Genomic DNA, 22,118 nt, shown 5'->3' on the forward strand with positions numbered 1-22,118 from the left:
TAGTTACACAAAAATTGTAAAAATAGTAACAAAAGAAAAATATATTTGTTCATATAATACATAAATGTTTATGTCCTTCTAATATTAGATTTTTTAATTTTTCATTTATGTGTTAATAAAATATTACTAAAATTAGTATTGCATTTAAAAAAGTCGCGTAGAGACTATACGTAAATCATAAACATTTTTAAGAAAACAAACAAGATCTAATTAAACTAAAATCAGTTTAAAATTAATAAAGTTATCGCTTACCAAAAATACATTTTATTTTATACCACTGAGGTGGTTAATAAGCATACGGCCCACCTAATGGTAAGTGGTTACCGTAGTCTATGAACACCTGCAATACATTTAAATTTAGGTATTTTGCAGATAGTCTTGTATTTTATTACTATGGTGGCAAATAAGCATACAGTCCGTTTGATAACAAAGAGGGTTACTGTAGTGGAGCCGTATGGCTTAAGAGACTTTATTACGTTCTTTTCGAAGAACCCCACGGTGTATTCTTTAGAGAAAACTCTTGTTATTTTAAGAGACATTTATACATCTTCAACTAAGCAGTAACTAAGACCCCTATCAAATAGGATAAATAAACTGTGTTTTAAAAAAATATTTGTGTATCTATGAAATTTAATGGTCGAAGGATGGGCAGCAGTATCCTTCTTAAAACATCACCAAAGTCTAACTGCGGTTGCCAACCTGTCTGCCAACTACTAGCAAAACTCTCCAAGGGGGAACTTTATCTTCAGTAGTGGGCAGTTAACGATTGATCTGATGACGATGATCATGATTTGTGTATGTATATATTTAAATAAAAAAGGATACAAAAGAGTGTTAACAAATCGATACCAGATACAGTCATGACCTAAAATATAACATTAAGATATCTTCGTTCGAAGCATGCGTAAGTAACCTATTTTATATTTGGCAAAAGAATATGTTTTACATAACAAATTTGTTCACGACATTACTGCGACCGGCGTCAGACGAGCTTTGCGGCAGTCGAGCTCGCTGAAACAACGGCGAAAGCCTGAAAACGCCTTACCGTGCTTATTTAACTTACAGACTTGTATATTTAAAATATATTTTTATTATACTTTTCTAAATTTGACGTAATACGTGAGGAAGGAACAAAAATGTAAGTTGAAATATTTTTTTCTTGTTGACTATACCATGATATATTTTGCGAAACACTATGTATTTATTTGATTTTTATTCTAATAGTTTTTATTTTATTTTTAATATATTATATTTATATTATTTTTGTTAGAAAAATAACTAGTATAATTAATAGCGACCTGCACATAATATTTGTATCTTATTGATTTTAATTTATATATCTACGAGTTGTTTTTATGTAAAATGTTTTTCATATTCAGTTTTAATCGGAATTAAGTTTTTATTATATTTGAGAGTATTTGAGAAATATATATAAGTATCTAAATCTATCGGATTTGATCACGTAAATTAGTACGTAATGTATTCTATGGTCTGATTTATGATATGACTTACTCGTGTACAAAATTTTATTCAAATTCGTTTAGTAGTTTTTGCGTGAGGATAACAAACATCCATCCATACAAGCATCTACGTAATTATCGTATTTATAATAGTAATAACAGAATAAAGTGAAAAAGGATGTAATAAAAAGATATTGGTCTTAGATTATATAGATAGAGCATCGAGCCTCAAAAACGGGTCAAGTTTTTATCAGCTAATTGTCAAATTTATTTTTATCAATTTATCATTATATATTTACGCATAAAATGCATCTTGACGTATTATTTAATAATTAAAATTAGTGTTTATCTAAAAATAGTATACATCAAAAATATGCAGAATAACTATTTATGAGTAACAGACGATGGTTATGTTTGTAAGTTAAGAATAAATACATGTTTTTCTTTTTCTTTTTGTTTATTATTAAAACATTTTTTTTTATTCTAACACATGTTATACTCGTTATAATAAAAAAAAATAGGTTTTCCTTAAAAAAAAGGATCGATAAACAACAGAATACAAATATTTAAAGATTACTTAAAAGAAATAAATTACTAAATAAAATTGACAGGACACATTCGTTAGTAACTATTAGTTGAAAAATTTTCATTTTCATTGATAAACAGTTTCTTTAAAACAATGTAATGAATGTAACCTGCATAAAGTATGAATTCTGCTTAGTTAGTAGGAACTACATGACGTTGTGTAATACAGTATGTTCAGTAAAACATCACACCGTATCCGTCAATATTAAATGATAAACTATGTATTTATATTGAACGTCGGGTCTATAAATTCACATAATTTATAGCAACTAGCTTTACGTATGAAACGACGTGTAAATATATTGGAGGGTTTATCGAAATAAACAGGAGCAATGACCGACTGAATTTGTCTGGACATATTGGATTGCCTGCGAATGTGTTTAAGGTACTATTTTCTCGAAGGGTGTAGTTGTTTCTCTTTAATGTGACATTTATTTGCCGTATGTTTTGTATTTTTAGAATTCATTCCCTATTATTTTATATTTCCTCAATGTGTTTGATTTTAGGAAACGAAGAAAAATAATTAAATGTGTTCTATAAAAAAAAAACAATCTCAATTGTGACATAATCAGTTATTTTAATTTAAAAGCTAAACTCCTGAATTGATTTTGATAAAATTTCTATGGGATCAACCTGTAAGTGAGTATATCTTTTAAAATAAAAAAAAAATATCGGTTTACAATTGAAGTTGATTCAGGAAAAGAAAGATACAAATCCTTCTGTGTTTGGAGTAAATTTATATTCGATCTTATTTTTGTTTTTGTATGTTGCGTTATATCTACCGAATTAGAGATCCGATTTAAAAATAGATAGATAAACACATTTTTGGAGCTATTTATGACACTCGTAAATCAACAAATGAGAGGGAACGTAATTACCTTTATGTATTGAAAGAAGAAACTCTTTGAATCCTTCTGGGAAGAGCTAAGCCAAGGTTTAATAATGGGTTTTAAAAAAAGTTCCTGTAAATAATTATTTTATGTATACATATGTGTACGTTCGTGCGTGTGTGCGTGCGCACGCGCGCGCGCGTGATGATGTGTGTGTGCGTGTATGTATGTGCGTGTGTATGTGCGTCTCTCTGTGTTTGTGCATATGAATTAAGATATTATTTACGTTAAATACAATAATCAATATTCTGGACATGGCATATCTTTGCACCTACCAGATTTTAAATTCGTTCAGCCGTTTATGCGTGCTTGAGTAACAAATATCCTAAATCTTTACAAACTTTTACGTTTACAATACGAGTATTATCCATAAGTATCTCGTTGCTTTGCCCGCGTGTACTAATATGATATAAGAGAGAGATTAAAATAATCCTATTAGTTTATCCAAGATATAGTAGGTATATGTGTATTTTATACAAATGCGTTCAGCCATATAAATAAGACTGTGTAACAAATTATTTTTATATTATATCATATTTTAAGGGTTTCATATCTGAAAAGAAAAAATAGAACTCTTATAGGATTACTTTATTGTTAGACCATCTGTTTGTTCAAGTCTGTAATCTATGGAAGTTGTGAAAAAATCAAACATTCATGTCAATGCAATCAAAAGATAGCATTACTTACAACATCCATTTAGATATTTGTAAAAGAATCAAAACATATGTCAATGAAAAGTAGGGCACTTTACCTAGAATTTGAAAATTTGGCAAAAAACAATATAATGTCTCACAGTAAGTAAAGTGAGAAATCCAAAATCATAAGTTTTAGTTACATCATAAATAATATTAGTTTGTCGCTAAAAATTTTTTTATTATGTCTGAATCCCTCGGTGAGCGAGCTCGCCTCGTATATGGCCGGTCTTTTATATTATAGAGCTTCGAAAAAGAATCTCGGAGAAGACGCTGAATTTGCGCCACTATAACATTTGCGTAACACTTCCACATAAATGACAAATACTAGTCGTGTTATTTATTATTATTTTTTTATTATTCCATTCCATAGATTAAAAATAGTGCGGTTCCTGTCGGAGTTTTAATACTGGCTGTTGACACTGAGGTTTTTTAGAACAATGTATTATTTCTATCTTTTTTCTATATCAGATTTTTATAAAACGTGTCTTGTATTTTTTCACTAAACTTATTATTTTATAATGGATAATGGATTAAAATACATATGTGTAATTAAAATACATATTGTCACTGGATCCAAAACAATTTTTTTTTCTGTTATTTTTTAACCGTATAATGAATATTCTTTAAAAAGTTTGATTCATATAGTCAATAATTTTCATTGAACTTATAGTAAATATTGATTTTTCAATTTTCACTGAGCTATCATTTAATTCTAGGTTGGATGACAGTGCCACCAATCCGTATAGGCTGGCATGTTGCCAACTGACGTCACTATTCGCCAACTGCGCCACAGTATATATATATACGATCGTTATCTGTAATACATTTATTAAGCAAATTGATTTTTAATGTCTCTAGCCGGATCAATAGAGTTGTGTAAAAATAATATGTGATTAAAATTTCTGCTAGGCATTTTATTATTGTTCCCATATTACTGTATGGTCTATTTAAAAGGGGTCAACTTTTTCATAAAATTTTTCGTGATAAATAGTTATGAATGATTCCTTTATAACTTCTATATTTATTTTGTCTTATAAATTTTGCATCTTTTTAATGTCTAAATACTCATTTTATTTATTAAATAATACGTAAAGATACATTTTATGCGTAAGTGTATAGAACACTGATAAAAAAACGAGTTAGCTAATTTGACAATTAGAAAATGGAATGGCAACCCCGCCCGCATTAACAATATATACTGGCAGGGCACCTGTTAGCGATGATAGATGAGGATGAAAGCAGGCCAGTTAGCCCATCGTGATTAATATACTTGGATTTCATTACGATGATTTTCAGAGGGGACCACGTGGAGGTCGATCTGACAGGGTGTATTACTAGCAATGGGACTGGTAGCCGCATTACTAACAATTCCTTTCCCCCTGTCGATATATGATTTGAACGAGGACATTGTGAAGAATTTGCGAAGTGAAGCTTGTGGATTTGCAATACGTAATTAGTAATTAGAATGGCAACGCATGGGGATATCATGGGCGAAACAGTATACTCTGTTATGTCCATGGTACTGCTCATGTCTATAGGCGACGATTACTACTTTCCATCAGGTGGGCCGTCAGCTAGTTCGCCATTTTAAGTTGTATAAAAAAAAAGTAGACTCTCAGAGGTACTGTAATTTTTTCTATTCTTTGGCAACAAGTATGTGTAACTATATTTAAACCTAGATGTTATAAATTACATATTAATTTTACGACGATTGAAGCTGATTTTTTTTGTATTATTACGAAGCAAAAAGTAATTGTAACGCAGCAAAATGTAGTTGTTACATATTTTATTTAGAATTCAAATTCTAAAATTCGAAATAATTTGTATGTGAATTATCTTATCTTTCGGTGTGTTGTTATGACAGAAGTTTTTTTTTTTGAAGAGCAACATATAGTTGATACTTAATTTGGACATAAATTTCTGTTCCAGGGAAGCACCTGAAGGAGGAGCACCAGGGGGTTTGGCGCCACAGGAGCCAGAAGTGGGGCCTGATGGGGAAATTATCGGGGGGCCACGTACTCCGCAACAAATCGCCGCACAGAAGCGTTTACAGCAGACTAGAGCACAAGTAGACGAGGTATAATATTTTTTATTAAATACTATTCTTTGCTTGCGACTTCGTCCGTTTGATTGGAATATCATTACCTATATTACAAATGTGAAAATGAGTATTTTTTTGTTAACTTCTAACTTACGGCTCATGAAAAAAAATCTTACGGCTCAACCAATGGTCATATTTGGTATATACGTATTATATAATACATAGAATGGACATAGGTTACTATCTATCCTGGTACATTTCCTACATATCTCGATTATACGGGCACAGTCATGGATAGAAGCTAGTTTGTAAATATATATAATGCCATACGATCACATCAATTACTTGGACCTTAAGTTAACCAACCAATCTATGAGAAATCAGACAATGAGCATCTGAGGGCACAACCCTGAACACTCAGCTCCAATCCAATTCAGTAAAGTTAATTTTCTTTTAATTACGTAATTATATTGATTAACCACGTTAAGAAGTAACTTATATCTATCTTCATCCTAAACACTGACTGTACTTATGCTGTAATTTCATGACGATTGGTTAAGCCGTTAAAGCGCCAAAAGATAACAATCATATCAACAAACAAATTCACTTTCTCATTTATTCATATTACACTTCATACTACACTCCACACCATAATACACTCACATATAAAGGGAGATTCTGATTCCAATTTTGTTTGGTATTAGAATCAATGGACGCAATTAATTCTATATACGCAATAAATTTAAACTATAATAAATTAGCTAAATTAAATTGTGTAATATTTAACATTACACAATTTAATAAAAAAATAAGATTGTATGGGCGAAAAACTAAAAGTCCAAGGGTCTGCAGAGAAGGCGGTTAACAATGACTTTCCTAGACCGGTATACCGTTCGCAATAAATTCATCGTACCTCTTTGATGTCCTGGTTCACCTGCCTCCTGGGTTTGCTGTCTTTCTCCACGGCGCAGCTAAGGATCCTCACGGGCTCCAGAGCACGCACAAATGTTGTATTTGAATAGGGTGGTGTAATGTCGGGTACTTCACATGTCCATGAAACATATATCAGTTTTTCCATTAATAGAATTTTAGTCTTATTATGAAATATAACAAGTTGCACACAAAACCACGTCGTAACAAACTATGAATTTCACTTATATGTCCTTTATTATAAAATAAATACACAAAACAGAGCTTATGCAGCTAACAACCCATCATCCCTTTTCGCGCCAACGCCATATTACTTTTTTTTTTATCAATCTGAACATAGTTGCGCTCAGATGCGAAGCGACAGCACTCTCTTGTGTGGTAAAACGACCTTCATACCGTGCGATGCAACCGGTATCGGATTATCATCATTAAACTAGCCCAAACAAAGATATTAAAAAAAAAGATAATAATAATATATTTTGTATTGTTATAATTTGTCTCAGCTTTCGTTTTAAATTCGAGGTTGTCCGATTAGTTTCGAACTCAATAGGAGCCCTTATTCCTGAGCGCAGTACATAGCTGTGTCGCGAGTAGTACAGCGCGAGTAGCACCCTATTTGTCGCTGCGCGCGTGCGTATTTTTGTTTATTTAATTTGAATTATATTTTATTTCAAAATTTCTAATACAACTATTTACTATTTTCAGGTGGTGGACATAATGAAGACAAACGTAGAAAAGGTCCTTGACAGAGATGCCAAGTTGTCAGAACTTGACGACAGAGCAGGTAATTAATATAATTTGAAGGGGAGTTCCCCAGGGAAGGGGATCGTAAGTCACAAATAAGTCGTACAATCTGCCACAACCATCTGGATGAGTGGCAGTACTCCACCGTACGTTTTTTAAGACACTTTATTCCACACACAACCACGCTTTGAAATCAATTTCCAGCAGTAGTATTTTCGAACCGATGCGATATCGTAACTTTCAAGAAATGAGCATATTCTTTTTCAAAAGGCCGGCAGCACACCTGGAATTTCTTTGGTGTTGCGGGTGCTCATGGGTGGTGATAGTCGCTTACCATCAGAAGAGCCGAAAGCTCGTTTGCTTCTTGTGTTATAAAAAAATTACGTATAAAAATTGTCATTTAAAAGAAAAAGGGTCTCACTTCAGTTGCATTTTTTATGTTTGTTACCTGTTTTTATGTTTGTTGTTGTAACTCTGTCAATTCTAAACTGATTTGGAAAATTATTTTTTATCTGAAAGGTTAAAATTACAATTTTTTATCATAGAAATTTTACGAGTATCAAAATCGGTGCAATGGTTTAGTTTTGAAATAAAAATATTTGGTTTTGTCACAGTTTAAATCAGTTTTTTTTTCGTGAGATACTATCTTTAATTATTGATATGATAAACTTTTAAAATGTGTTCACAGAGGCTTTGCAACAAGGGGCATCACAATTTGAACAACAAGCAAAGAGTCTGAAGAATAAATTTTGGTTACAAAATCTTAAGGTATTTAAAGATAACATCTATCTATCCGCTAAGTATATGTATAAGTATTCGTATTTATCAGTTACTAATTTACATGTCGTATGTCTTTGTACATATTTACTGGCCGACAGCACTGTCTCTGGTGATTATGGGCGGTGGTAGTCATTTACCATCAGGCGAGCCGTAAGCTCGTTTGCCCATGTTATAAAGAAAATATTAAATTTCATTTTCATTTGACTACTATCTAAGAATGTCAAAATATAGAATTCACTATGATTTTATGATATCTTGGTAGGATGATTTTGAAAATTCAATGATTTGGACTGCCCAATCTTTAAAGTATCAAATTCATCTTTGGATATTTTAGAAATAATTGTCATTTGATTCGTATTTCGAGGACACATCGTCTCATAATTTGTGTAGAGGAATTCGTGTATAACGAAAGCAACTTAAACAATCTTGTCACCAGAGGGCGGCACTTAAGTATTAGTAGTATTCGTCATTGATTACAAAATAGTATAATTTCTGTATTATATTGTCAAGTACTTAGACATTAACTTATCAGTTAATTTAAGTTGTATAAAAAATGAATAAAAATATTGTATATAAATTTTTAATAAACATTGCATCATTATCATCATATCAGCTGTTCTCTCTCCCCATAGATTGCATTGCATAAATTCTTTTTTTGTTTAATTATAATTTATATTTAATTATATATTTACCAGAGGGAGACTTTGTACAAAAGTCGATTGCTTGGGTACCTCTGTCCCATTCGTGTTTCTACCGTGAAGCAATTGTGTTTGCATGGCTGTGTTTCGGTTTGAAGGGTGGAATATGGCGTGAATTTACTGGGTACAGAGGAATAACACCTGAGTCCTCAGGAATGGCAATGCATGGGGGGTATCATGGGCAAAACAGTATACTCTGTTATGTCCATGGTACTGCTCATGTCTATAGGCGACGATTACCACTTTCCATCAAGTGGTCAGTTTGTTAACCATTCTAAGTTGTATAAAAAAAATTATATAAATAATGAATAGTGTGCGATTCGAGGAAATTAAATACACTTTATTTTTTTTATTCTTTCAGATGATGATAATAATGGGTGTCATTGGAATCGTAATAATAGGTCTTCTGTTTGGTGAGTAATTATTTTTTTATATTCCTACTGTTGTCGACCAATCGATGTTGTCAAGTGACTGATGTATAGATTGATCCGTTAGATGTTACAAATGTCTATCTAAGGGCTATATTACACTGTCAAATATCTGCGGCGATAGTTGAAACAATTATTTAGTATAATAAAAATATTTAGTGATTGATGTAGCTGTATAATTTTATATTTCTAAATAACTTTGTGTGGTGTAAATTTACTTAATAATAAATCTTTTTTTATTTATACATTAATGACAAAGTTACATTACATAAAAAAAACAAAGTTTATACATTAATTTTCATCATATTTATTTAGGTAAGTGGGAATATCTATCGGTAAATATAATTGTATTACCATGCACATGCAAAAGAACAAAATGCATGAAGTTGCTATCTGGTTCTATCTCATAATGAGATAAGATGATCCGCCGTTTTAAAACAAACATATTAGATGGATTCGTTTATCGCTTATTTAAGGGAACTGTATATCTATTTATGATTATAAAATATAAATGCATATGATCATATATTTAACAGTGTAATATTTATATTAGAGAAAGTTGAAACTTAACGCAATAATAATAACAAATTAATTAACAATAACTATGAATATATATATATATCACGTGAATTTACTGCGTATAATGTCCTCTTGGTCGAAAAGGAGTGAAACATTTAAAATTATAAAAAAAAAAAACTGTTAGCGCGTAAAGTTTCGACTAAAAGCTGATTGTCTTATACTTAATTCCAAGACAATTTCAATTAAATATGAAAAATTTAATTTTAGAATCCTACACTTGTTATACATAGTATATGTGTAACACAAGAAATTGTATTGGGTAGACAAACAGCTTTTTTTTTCTCAAAACTGAAAATGTCGTAAATGCATCAAATATTTGGTGTCTGTATATGAAAGTATTGTATTATATAATACAGTACTCGATTCTATAAAACAATAATACAATAAAGCATTTTGTATTAGAAATATAAGGTATAAAAATGTTTTTACATTTAGCAAAATGGCTGAATAATCGCTCTTCTAAACCCTGACACTGTCTTCTTTGCTTTCGTTTTCTAGAATGATCGGTGTATAGTGTAATAAGGCTGGTCAGTATTTATTACTGTTCAAGAGAACTATGGTTTGGTTTAAATTGAGCACGGAAATCTGTTTTAAAATTATTTAACTTTGTCTGTAGGTATGTTTCTCTCTACCCAATAGAAAATTAAATTAATTTTATTATTACTTTTAATAATAAATAAATTATTTAATAAATTAATTACATAATTGTATCTAATATGTTTAAAATATTTTTTACTCACAAGTCTGTTTAAAAACTAAATTATAATTTTATAATTTACTACTTGAAATCTAAATTATTAAAGATTCTTTCCAATTTTTGCAGTCTAAGTTTTGGATGCTAAAACCATGATAACATCTTTATTTGTTATTTGTGATTTTTTGTTTTATTTTACATCTTTGCTAAAATATAACTATATTTCTTTTTTCTTACATGTTACTAATTAATTTTATTATATATTGATATATATATTATTACAGTAAACATTTGTACAAATCGTTACAATAAACACTTGTCCGATTTCGCCTTTTAAGGCATTCCCAAATGTGTTATTATATTCAAACAAAGTCTCTACCAATTCTGCAATACGAAATTCCTTGCTCAATTTGGCGATGTAGGGTAGAGTAGCCGCTTGGAGGCATATGTTCTGCTTACGGCTGTTTGCAGGTGATAACATTAAACAAATGTTTGGTTAGTTCGGTACCGCGGCACACCGACTATGAGTGATGGAACACCTCCTGCGCCGACCAATGCCACTCTTACAGCTATTACTAAAAATTGTGAGTAACGGACCTTACTCTCGAAACCCTTTTGCTTGTGCATGTTTGCTTTAGTTATAGTATTGTGAGATTGAGTGCACGATACAGGGGGTTATACACTATCATATATATAGATGATACCTAAATAAAAATTGCATATTTATTTTACGACGTTTGATATTGGATATTGGAGTTGACCACATTTCATTAAACATTTGAATCCAGTATGCATAGATAATGAACCTTTTTTTGTGAAATTAAGTGTATTAAAACCCTTTTGCAGGAAAATAAAAACTAATATGGACATTTCGAGTATTACGTTCACTACAACGACTGCTCCATAAGGAATTATAGCTATAATTTTTTTCAAATAAAAGTTTGAATACGATATCACGCAGATAATACAAGATCATTCTTCGTTTATACCCTGTATTTTTGACTGTGTTATATCCCTATATATAAGTATGCAGTTATCAATGTGGTTAATGTTTATGTATGGTTTGCCTGATATAGTTTTTTCAACATATAATATTTATGTATATAAATATGTATATTAATCATTGATTATCCGCAGCTATGTATCAGGATGGAAACGCTTAAATTCACGTGGAATTTCGGGAAATTTTCTTAGCCATCATTTCTTGTATTAGTGTCATACATTTATAATAATATACTAGTAACAACAATCCGTGCCCTATGGACCTGGCATAGAATGAGTCATCCTTGTCTTTCCCGTGTGTGTTGTGAGATGGTGACTAAGGGAACTTAATGATCGAGGGACGGACAGCCTGTTATGTTTAAATAGAACGCTCCCTTTTAAAGTGATATTTGCCAATGCCTAACTGCAGTTGTTAATTGAACTGTCAAGTGTAGCAACTACCGCCAAAGCTCCCCAATAGGGGGAAGCCTATGTTCAGCAGTGGACAGTTAACGGCTGATTATTATAACAATTAGACAAGCAACATTTTAAGACCAAACACAAAATATCCAGACTGATGTCAATACAGAAAACTTGTTTTCTAAAGTTGTAAAAGAAATATATAGGAATTTCAAAATATTCATTTTTCATTAAATTAAATTTCCTATACAAATATTCAAATTTTTTTTTTACACAGCGTGAATCAGTAAAATTGTTTTACAATAAGCACGTGTTTAATAATGCCATCGCTTTGTTTAATAATAAAAATGTCGGTAATTTGTATTAGTATTTAAAATATAAAACATTTAGTTAACACTACATTTTAAATTTGAATTGAATAATTGCAGTAGATAGGCATTTTATAATATTTCAATTTATTCCACGCATTACATTACACAATTTTACACAAATTTTCACAATTTTAAATTAGCATGTGTTTAAAAATTGTTATTTTAAATTAATTTTATAATAGAACAAAGAAAGAATGAGGTATTTTAAAAAATGTTTCGTTATAAATTGATTTAAAATATGTTATAAATATAATTAGTAATATTAATTATAATGTTAATAATTAAATTTTTATTTACAGGAAAATACATGTAATAATTTATTCATCGCATCCGTTGGGTTCCACTTCAAATGAGAAGAATGTAAAATTATACTTACTTACTCTTTAACTTATGGTTTATAATATATTAAATATTATATATGTCGGCCTACTTTGAAATAAATAAATGGGGGTAAATAATAATTATATAAATAGCGATATACTGTAGAATTTAGAATAAATTATTTAACAGATCTGAATATAATAATCTTAACGGTTTTTAATGTAATTACTAATTAATTACTACTATAGTGAATGTAGTTAATTTTAACGAAAACATAAAATACCAAACGAAGATATGCATTTTGGTTTAATTTAAATTAATGATGTGTAAATTTTAAATAATGTAATATTTGTAAGTCATTCCCTGTATGTACGAGTATACAATGTTCTTATACCTAATGGCCTAATGGAAAGTATATAGATGGTAAGAGAAGAAATTTATTATTTTTTAATTAAAACTATAGAACTCACGACAAGCTCGGCTGTCTAAATTTCTTTGCGTGCCTTGAACTAGATTCTACTATTTAGAATCCTAAATTCTACTATTATAGTATTTTATTTATATGGCAAGACAATTCTATAGGTATTTTACAGTCTTGCCTGAAGTAATAATTTTATTACGTACGCTTAGTCGCAGTGTTATGAGATACTGATCTGTGAAGTATATTATGATATTGTAACTCAATTATGTCATTGAGATCTTCCAAATGTAGTGGAATCTATCTGATAATGTAGGATAGTAATGAAATAATAACACGAATCTTACACATACACTTGTTGTTTTTTGTAAAATAAGTAGAATTTTCTCATTGTTTTTAATATCTAAAACACCAATAATGTAACAGCAATAGTAGTTCAATGGAATTGAGCAAGTAATATATTAAAAGTTTAAAGTATATATTTACAATTTAATAATAATAAATAGGATCAGTTTAGTTATGAAAATATTCATTTTAAGCTAAAATTAACCGATTATGTATTTTAATTTATTAATAGACCGAATACTTTTTAGAACTTTATATTATATTAAGTATATGCATATTATTATATATTTTTAATTAAGGTATTTACTTCCATTTTTACCACCCTCTTGCTCACAAATTACTAATATTTTATTATGGTATTTGCACACTGTAGCGTCTTGAAGTCAATTATTTGCATTAGATAGTTAAATAATATTGAAATTGGCTCGGCCCACATGATCGGTAATTCATCGAAATATCAAATTAAATTCGTTCATAAATTAATACTTGTGTCAATCGATTACTTTTACTACTATAATAGATGTTTTTTTTATCAATACTGCGGTAATCGTTTATGTTTTCGATTATGTGATCGGGCTTCTCAAGTCAATTATGTAGCAAAACATGCAATAAACGATCTATATTGCCATACTAGTTTAGTGCTTATTATAAAGAATATCTTCTTTATTTACAATTTGCTAGTTTGTAATGTCAATGTAGATTACTGGTAATCACTAGTCGCCTGAAAAGAGCGTAATTGGTACTGTGTGTACTTACATTTTTTATGCGCTTATGTGCCACCATAATAATTTGCAAGAGGTACATTTAGTGCCAAATAATTAACCCCCTTACATATAAAACAGAGCTATTTGGTAGTTATTGTCTCAAACAATATTTCTTCTTATAAAAAAGTACGATAGCTGCTCATTAGGAAATTACCAATTTATAATTAAAGGTCATTTCTGTACAAAAAAAGGGTTATCTGCTTATTTATTAGTAACCAAAAATGTATTTATTGTTTACAAAATATGGGGTTAATGATAAATTTATATAAAATAAGCCCCCTTATTCATAAAAATCAGTAGTACTGGGTAATCAAGAATTAATTTAATGTTTAATAAATTTATTATTAAAATTAATATATTTAATTTAATTTTTTATATATAAGTAAGGGTTTTAATATAAATTATTTTTATATAAAAATTAACCTCATTATATATAATAACCCTCATACTAGGTAATAAATAGTCAATTGGATATTTAATGTTAATAAATGAATTCACATATTAACTAGTGATGGAATATTTTTTTTATATAAATATGAGAGAGTATAAGTAAGGGGGATAATTATTTACATTTTTCACTGAATACACGCTTTTAGTTTGATTTTATAAGTTATAGTAGTGATTTAATTATAATTCATATTAGATTATAAAAATTGTAAGTGACTACAGGAGATAAATATATGGTGCCATTGACAATATTAGTTCTTTTATAACTATGAAGGTATATGGTGTGATAAGAGAAATGTGAATTTAAATGTGTAATTATGGAAAAATTCGATTGTACGACGTTGTGCTTTCAGCTTTTGCCCTTTTAAATTATAAATATAAATCCTATTAAAATATTATATTACTATCTGATTTATATAATAATAAAATAATTTATATGTATAAAATTAATTATATGTATTTATTCCAATTATAATGTTTTATGTTTTAATGCACGATGTGATCCGATAATAATAATTTTATCAAGTGTTGCCCCAATTAAAATTAATACTTTGCTTTCATGTGATTTATTAAAAACAATATAATAAAAAGATATACATATTTCAATTCAACGAATAATATTTCTTAATATATTTCTATTATTATCATTGATTTTAATTAAACACATGAGCTTATACTTATTAATATTATACTATCAATTATATTTTACTTAGTTTATTTGCCGCATATTTTTTTTACATTTTTATTGAGCAAGATAATAATATTAATATAATTATTTCTTATTATAATTTAATTTAAAGACAGAATGTAAATGATGTTACTGATTATAAAATCGTGATTACACTTACAATGTACGTTTTTATTTTTAAAAATAATGTAATGAACATACACATGACTATAATCCGCCTACATATGAAATATAGTTCTCACCTTTGGGCTGGAGCACAGCAATACCAGCTTCTTCCATTGGACCGTCCATCCCGTCCATCTGGACAAGCAGCGGTCCTCAACCGTATAGTCTCTATAGATATTTTCTTCTACGTACAATCAAAGTATGGAAGCAATTTTCAATAGTTGTATTTCCGAATGGATGCAACATTGAAACCTTTAAGAATGGAGCATATTTCTTTCTAAATACCTGCAATTATTTTAATATTATATTATAGAAAGAATTTGGAATACTTAGAGGCATTGGTCAAATAGTTTTCTTTATGTAAGTTGGTTTGGCTTTACACTGTACACTGTGAGGGTCATAGTATTTTTATATATACTATTCTTGAGAACTAAGATATGATAGGAAGGCTTTATTAACCTACTCGGTAATTTCATTGGTACATATTATGCTTCTAATTAAAAAATAACAATATAGGTATATTAGTTATCAGCAGAGGAGCAACGGAGACCGAATTGGGATAGTAAACAACAAAACCACCATTCTCTGTTTGTTGTTGGAATGAACTAATTCCATTTTGTTAACCTGATGGATCCATTATCATCATATCAGTCGTTAACTGTCCACTGCTGAACATAGGCTTCCCTCTTGGGGGGTTTTGCCAGTAGTTGCCACGCTGTCAGGAGGGTTGGTAACCGCAGCCAGGCTTTGATGATGTTTTAATAGGGATGCTGCTCAGCATGCTATGACCATTTAGCTCTTTTAGTTATCTCTTACGACACTCTCGGGAAAGGAAGGGGTGGTCCATTCTATGCCGGGACTACACGGTAGTCAAGAGATATTTTTATGTTTATAGATCCCTACATATATATATTATTATTATTAATATCACAGTGAAATAAAAAGTATTTCTTTATAGTATGCTAATATTAAAGATGTGAAATTGTGACGTTTATTATTAGGATATGTATCTCAATTAATTATCACGGAAATTGGCATAAATGTAGTGTTTAGAATGAAGTAAGCTATTTTTTCATCTCAGTCAATCAATATAACTCAGTCAGAAGTTTACGCAGCTAGAAAATATAAAATATATCTATTGAATCACAGTAAGTATCGTCATTTCAATGGATATATCTATGCTTACAGGAAGATAAGTGAAACTTCTACATTAATATTTTAGCAATACTCCTTCCAATAACACTACAGCCACGAAGTTAACGTGTTAATAGCGAGAGACAATGAACAATCTTCGTAAATTGATAAATTTAGTCCTGTCACACCAAGAAAGTATCGACAGGGAAACCCTCAAACGAATTTAGATTTTACTGTATCAACGATAAAGATCAAATTTCAGGAAAAAAGTGTGTCTATGGTACGTGCCTCATAGACTAGACCATAGAGAATGATGTGAGAGCTCGCGAGCTTTCTCTTTGATAGTTGGCCGCCATTTTGAGTTACAGTAATGGCTGGTATGACATGAGTTATGCGTTCGTGTCATTTAAACTTAAGTAATGTTGGTGCTATTTGAACCATTAATGTAGGATAAAATTAAAAAGTAAACAATCGATTAAAATATAATTATGAATAACCGAATGAATGAAATTGAAACATTATAATAATAGTAGCGGCATCTCGTGGTTTTACCCGTGTGTTTAATTATGATGAAAATAATTTTGTGTGTTAATTTAATAACATTACGCTTCGTTTGTATACCAAATTACATTTAAATCAATCCAGCTGTTAATATAGAATAATAAATCTTTTGATAAGTATATCAAATTCATGTATTTGTAGAATTTTGATAACAACTGAAGAGATGAGATAAGAGGCCAATTGACATTTGTTTTCTTTGTCGACTCCATAAGGGAATTGGCACTAAGATAGAATGCTAGTACAGACGTGGTAAAATACTAACATTACTCTGTATTTTTCCATGCTTACCTATTTTTTTTTCATTGCTGTATTGTATTATGTTACCTTAGTCACTTCATCCGACATTCGAGAAACAAATGCTTTCTCAAGATGTTGAATAAAGTGAAGTAGTAACACACTGTATTAATAATTCGAAACTATAAAAACATCCAATTCCATAGATAGAGAATTAAACGAGAAGCGTTGTATTCTATATCTTTGCTTAAACCGAAATAAAAAATGCCAGGGAAAGATAATTTAACAGATAGTAAATCCTGTTTTCTCGAATATCGATGTCAATGTAGTTTTATGCGAAATTTTAGCTGCTTTATAAAGTAATGCAAAAATGGTACACGATATTTCGTTCCACAGACACTCAATTAGTTTCTCTGTGGGAACTGTCTAGGAAAACAAAGCGTGTTCAGTTACAACTGATGTTGTGTTGTACCGACTATTACTATTAATTCTCATTATATTTGAGCCATTGTTGTATTTCATTGCGATCAAATATTTGAATTAACTAAATATAATTAGATTTTAATATACATTTAGTTTATTTCTTGTTCTGTTTAACTAACTGTCAAAGATAGGAAGGTAATGTTGTTAAACTACATTACGAGTATGTATGTATGAATCTCTGATATGACTATAATTAAATTGTATTCTACAAAAAAAAAACTTCAACTGTTAAAATTTTAATTTAAAAAGTAAATTATTGAACAGTTTTTGATAAAATTTCTTTGGGACCAATCTGTACGCATATCCTTCCAGATAAATAAAAAATTCCAAATCGATTTACAACTGACAGACTTTTGAGGTAACAAATATAAAAAAATACAACCGAATTCAGAAATATCTTTTTTTTTTAAATCGTTTGAAAACAGTTAAATAGATTTTAATAAATTGTCTGTTGTTACATTTGTATTATTTTTGGTATTGACATTGGCTTTTGGAGATTATCTATCAACCTATACAGAAAATAAAACTACAAATAATTCGTATTTCGAGAATGAATCACGTAAATAACTACTGTATAATATGTGGCAATATTGTAGTTAATGTACAAGTATACATTTCTTTCGACTAAGGCACTATGTTTCATTCCTATGGCAAAATACAAAGTTTCGCCGCTTCCTCGTTAAAAAGCAATTTACGTCACGAAAACTGGGCCATCCATCTATCCATATCAGCCGTTCTGAACGAGGCCTCCCCGTATTGGGGTGTTTTGCCAGTAGCTGTTACGCTTGGTAGGCGGGTTGGCAACCGCACTTTTGATTTGGTAATGTTGTAATCGAGACGCTGCTGCCCTTGCCTTAACCTGGTACGGCTCATGTCTATAGGCGACGGCTACCACTTTTCATCAGGTGGACCGTCAGTTTGTTTGCCATTCTATTTTGCATAAAAAAAAAAACCAGTAAGTCCTCTTAGTTGCCTCTTACTATATTCACGGGAGAGGAAGGGATGGCCCATTCAATGCCGGGAATTTTAACGAAAACTACAGAATAAATATGGTGGCTACGAACAATACAAAATCAGGATTTTTTTTATCTAACTACGACCACTTATTAAGTTCACTAATTAAGTTACAGTAGGAGTAGCAAGAAATAAAAAATCTTACACCTGCCATATATTTCTTTTTTATAAAAAATTTGGTAAATGAGGTTGCAGTGAATCTATTTTGTATTTGTATTAAATTATTATTTTTTAAATATATAAGTATTAGCTCTTACCCGTGACTTCGTCTGCATGGCAGAGATATGTTTACTGATCAGGATAAAAAGTAACCATTTCCTTTTCTATCTCATATCGTACGTTTATACTAAATTTCACAGTGATTGTTTAACTGGTTAAGGCGCTATAAAGCAACAAACAAACAAAGCCACATTTACATTTATAACATTAGTAAAGATTAATAAGATAATATTGAATCTAAGTACAAATCGACTTAACAAGTTATCTATAATTAACATGTTAGAATTACAAAGCAATAAAGGATTCCAAAGAACCGAACATAAGTCTAAAACATAAAGGGCCAACAAATTAAAAATTTAAAGTTTACCCATAGTCTCATATATCATTAACCGTATATATAAATCCGCGATTAACCTCGATTCTACTTCCGACTAGGAAGCACAAGTTAGTAATCTTCCGGCTTTGATAACTAGTAGTAGGGGTCACAGGATCATAAAGCTCATAGATCTAAAAGAGTTCGCTGGAAGATATTGAATTTAGTGTGAACACTTCAAGCATTATTTAATTGCGTGTCAAGCGGTGAGCTGCAGCGCTGTCTGCGGGTGAGAGGTGATACTGTGTGCACAGTGCAGCGGTAACATGAATGTACGGTCAAAAAATACATCAATAATATGAATAAACTAATGTTTTTTGTTGACTCTTTGTATGATTTGTTGATCGACTTTATATGTAAAGATAATGTAGCAAGGAAATAAAATAATTTATAAAAAAATAATATATTAATTAATTTACTCTTTATTGCACTACTTGAAGAATAACATAAATATTTATATATATACATATATTATTCTTAAAGTACAAAGGTGGTCTTATAGTTAAAGCAGTCTCTTTCAGACTACTTTTGAGTAGAGAAAAATAGAAAAAAAAGGTATCTATTACATGACATAAGAAGTGCATGTAATAAAATAATACGCATGTTAATAAAACATGCAATAAAAATATACTTTACGTACATCTAAATACTTATAATATTACATAGATACGTATATAAAATATATAACATACATTTAGATATATACATATTGTATTATTATTCATATATATGGAGGACAAAATAAAAGAAAAGTAATTTATAATACTAGGTAATATACAGGTAGGATTGAATTAATAATTTATACATGGCAAGAATATCTCGAATACCATATCAGTATGCCATATCAGCTGGTCCACTGCTGAACATAGGCCTCACCCATAAGGGGGGTTTTGCCAGTAGTTGTCTCTTCTTTCTTTCCTCTTTTTCCTCGTTTCTTTAGCAGGTGCATAAAAATCACAAAATATAAAATAATATTATGAACTCGAAGCTAGTGGGTGAGTGCATAGTGCGTTGATAGTTCGCGGTAATGGGACTGTCAGGTGTTTGAAGAGCACATATCGTTGTTTATTTTCACGTTCCTTGAACTCTTCACTGTGTAGATATATTTATTTTTGTCCTAACGACCTCGCAACCTGTGCTCTTATGTATTTTAGATAAAAACTAACAATTTTGTCACAATTCTAGTATTAAGTAGTCAAAGCAGTTTAAAAAGAAGATTCTCAATTCGAATGTATATTATATAAAAACATTATAATATATATATATATATATATATATATATATATATATATATATATATATATATATATATATATATATATATATATATATATATATATATATATATATTTATCGAGGTAAGCGATAATATCAGGATACACATATAGGACTATTTTTCCATTTATGTTTATTAAACTCGACGACTCTTTATTATAGGACATTTTTCCCAAGGGTGTTTAGACATTCCCCATTTTATTTGGAATGTTCAATGAATGAAAACGGAGTGGTTGTCTATCTGCGATATTATTTTATATTCTGGTGGGTCAGTGAGAAATGATAGCTAAATATTAAATCATATGGTCAAATAAGAGCCACCCTAACAAATACAGATAAATGTTAAGATTGCAGAAAGAAGGATTCGCGTAAAGATCGTCCTATATGGGTATATCGATGTTAATGCAGTCGCTAGGACACTAACATTCCCTTCTCCCCATTCCATGTGGGACCTCAGCTGTGGAATTTATTTTTAAATTTTTCAAATAAGAAGCATTCGCGGTTTATGCATTCTATCGTACGGCCATTATATTCCCGGTTACTCATCTCAAGTGTCTGTCAGCTACAAAATGGCCGGAAAACGTATAGATTACGTGTGGCCTGCCAGTATAGCAAATTGCGATTATTATGTTACATATAACGAGGTGTTTGCGACTTTCCCTGTAATTCTAGACCGCTTTGTCTAGTAACATGTTGTGTAGGTCCGGCCCGTAATTTAGTTCAGAGGTGAAGTATTGAATGCTGAGGAGATAAGATAATTAGATTCGATTAAACTCTCATTATACATTAGGTTTATGTAAGCACTATACTACATCAGTGGATGCTGGTGGCTCAGGACCGTTCTTTATGGCAGTCTATGGCAGAGGCTTACATTTAGCAGTGAACTGACAATGTACTAGAGACTTGAACTAATTTAAGATTTTGTGTCATCATTATATCAGCTAATATCAAACATAGGTATCCTCTATAGACTGCCGTAAGAAACAGGACTATTCCTTGTAGCAGTTTACCATTGAACGGGATTTTGCCAGTAATTACTACGCTTGGCGGGTAGTTTGGTAACCGTAGTTTGGCTTTTGAGCGACTTTGCTGCGCATTCCTAGACCGCTAAGCCTCCTTTTTAACGCGTTATCGGCTTAACCAATAACTATCAAATTTAGTATATAGATATTATACGTAATAGAGAAGGACATACGATACTTTTTATCCTTGTTAGTGATCATATCCCGAACACGCAGATAAAGCTGCATGTAAAAGCTAGTTAATCATAATTTATTACTATGCTTTATGAAATAATTGATTTCAGTCTTTAAAAAATTAGTATATAAAACTATCATGAAAGTAAATCCTTCTATTAAAAGAATCGTCAAAATCGGGGACA

At 30.2% G+C, this 22,118-nt stretch overlaps 1 protein-coding gene across 4 annotated transcripts; it reads left to right on the top strand.

Moving 5' to 3' along the window:
- The first annotated feature begins 986 nt into the window (after positions 1-986).
- LOC113510267 (neuronal synaptobrevin-like) lies at positions 987-15,224 on the top strand. 4 transcript variants are annotated; one of them, XM_052898143.1, is made up of 7 exons: positions 987-1,138; positions 5,560-5,707; positions 7,307-7,385; positions 8,034-8,113; positions 9,185-9,236; positions 11,025-11,108; positions 12,596-15,224. In XM_052898143.1, coding segments are annotated over exons 1-7 (447 nt in total). In that variant the 5' UTR covers positions 987-1,136; the 3' UTR covers positions 12,598-15,224. The 4 variants fall into 4 exon arrangements, with proteins under 4 accessions (XP_052754103.1, XP_052754105.1, XP_052754102.1 ...); XM_052898145.1 differs by lacking the exon at positions 11,025-11,108; XM_052898142.1 differs by lacking the exon at positions 12,596-15,224 and having other exon boundaries at positions 11,025-11,116.
- Positions 15,225-22,118: the final 6,894 nt, after the last annotated feature.

This window comes from Galleria mellonella, unplaced genomic scaffold (genome assembly GCF_026898425.1).
Source record: "Galleria mellonella isolate WM207_F2 unplaced genomic scaffold, CSIRO_AGI_GalMel_v1 utg40, whole genome shotgun sequence".
In the NCBI taxonomy this organism is placed as follows: domain Eukaryota; kingdom Metazoa; phylum Arthropoda; class Insecta; order Lepidoptera; family Pyralidae; genus Galleria; species Galleria mellonella.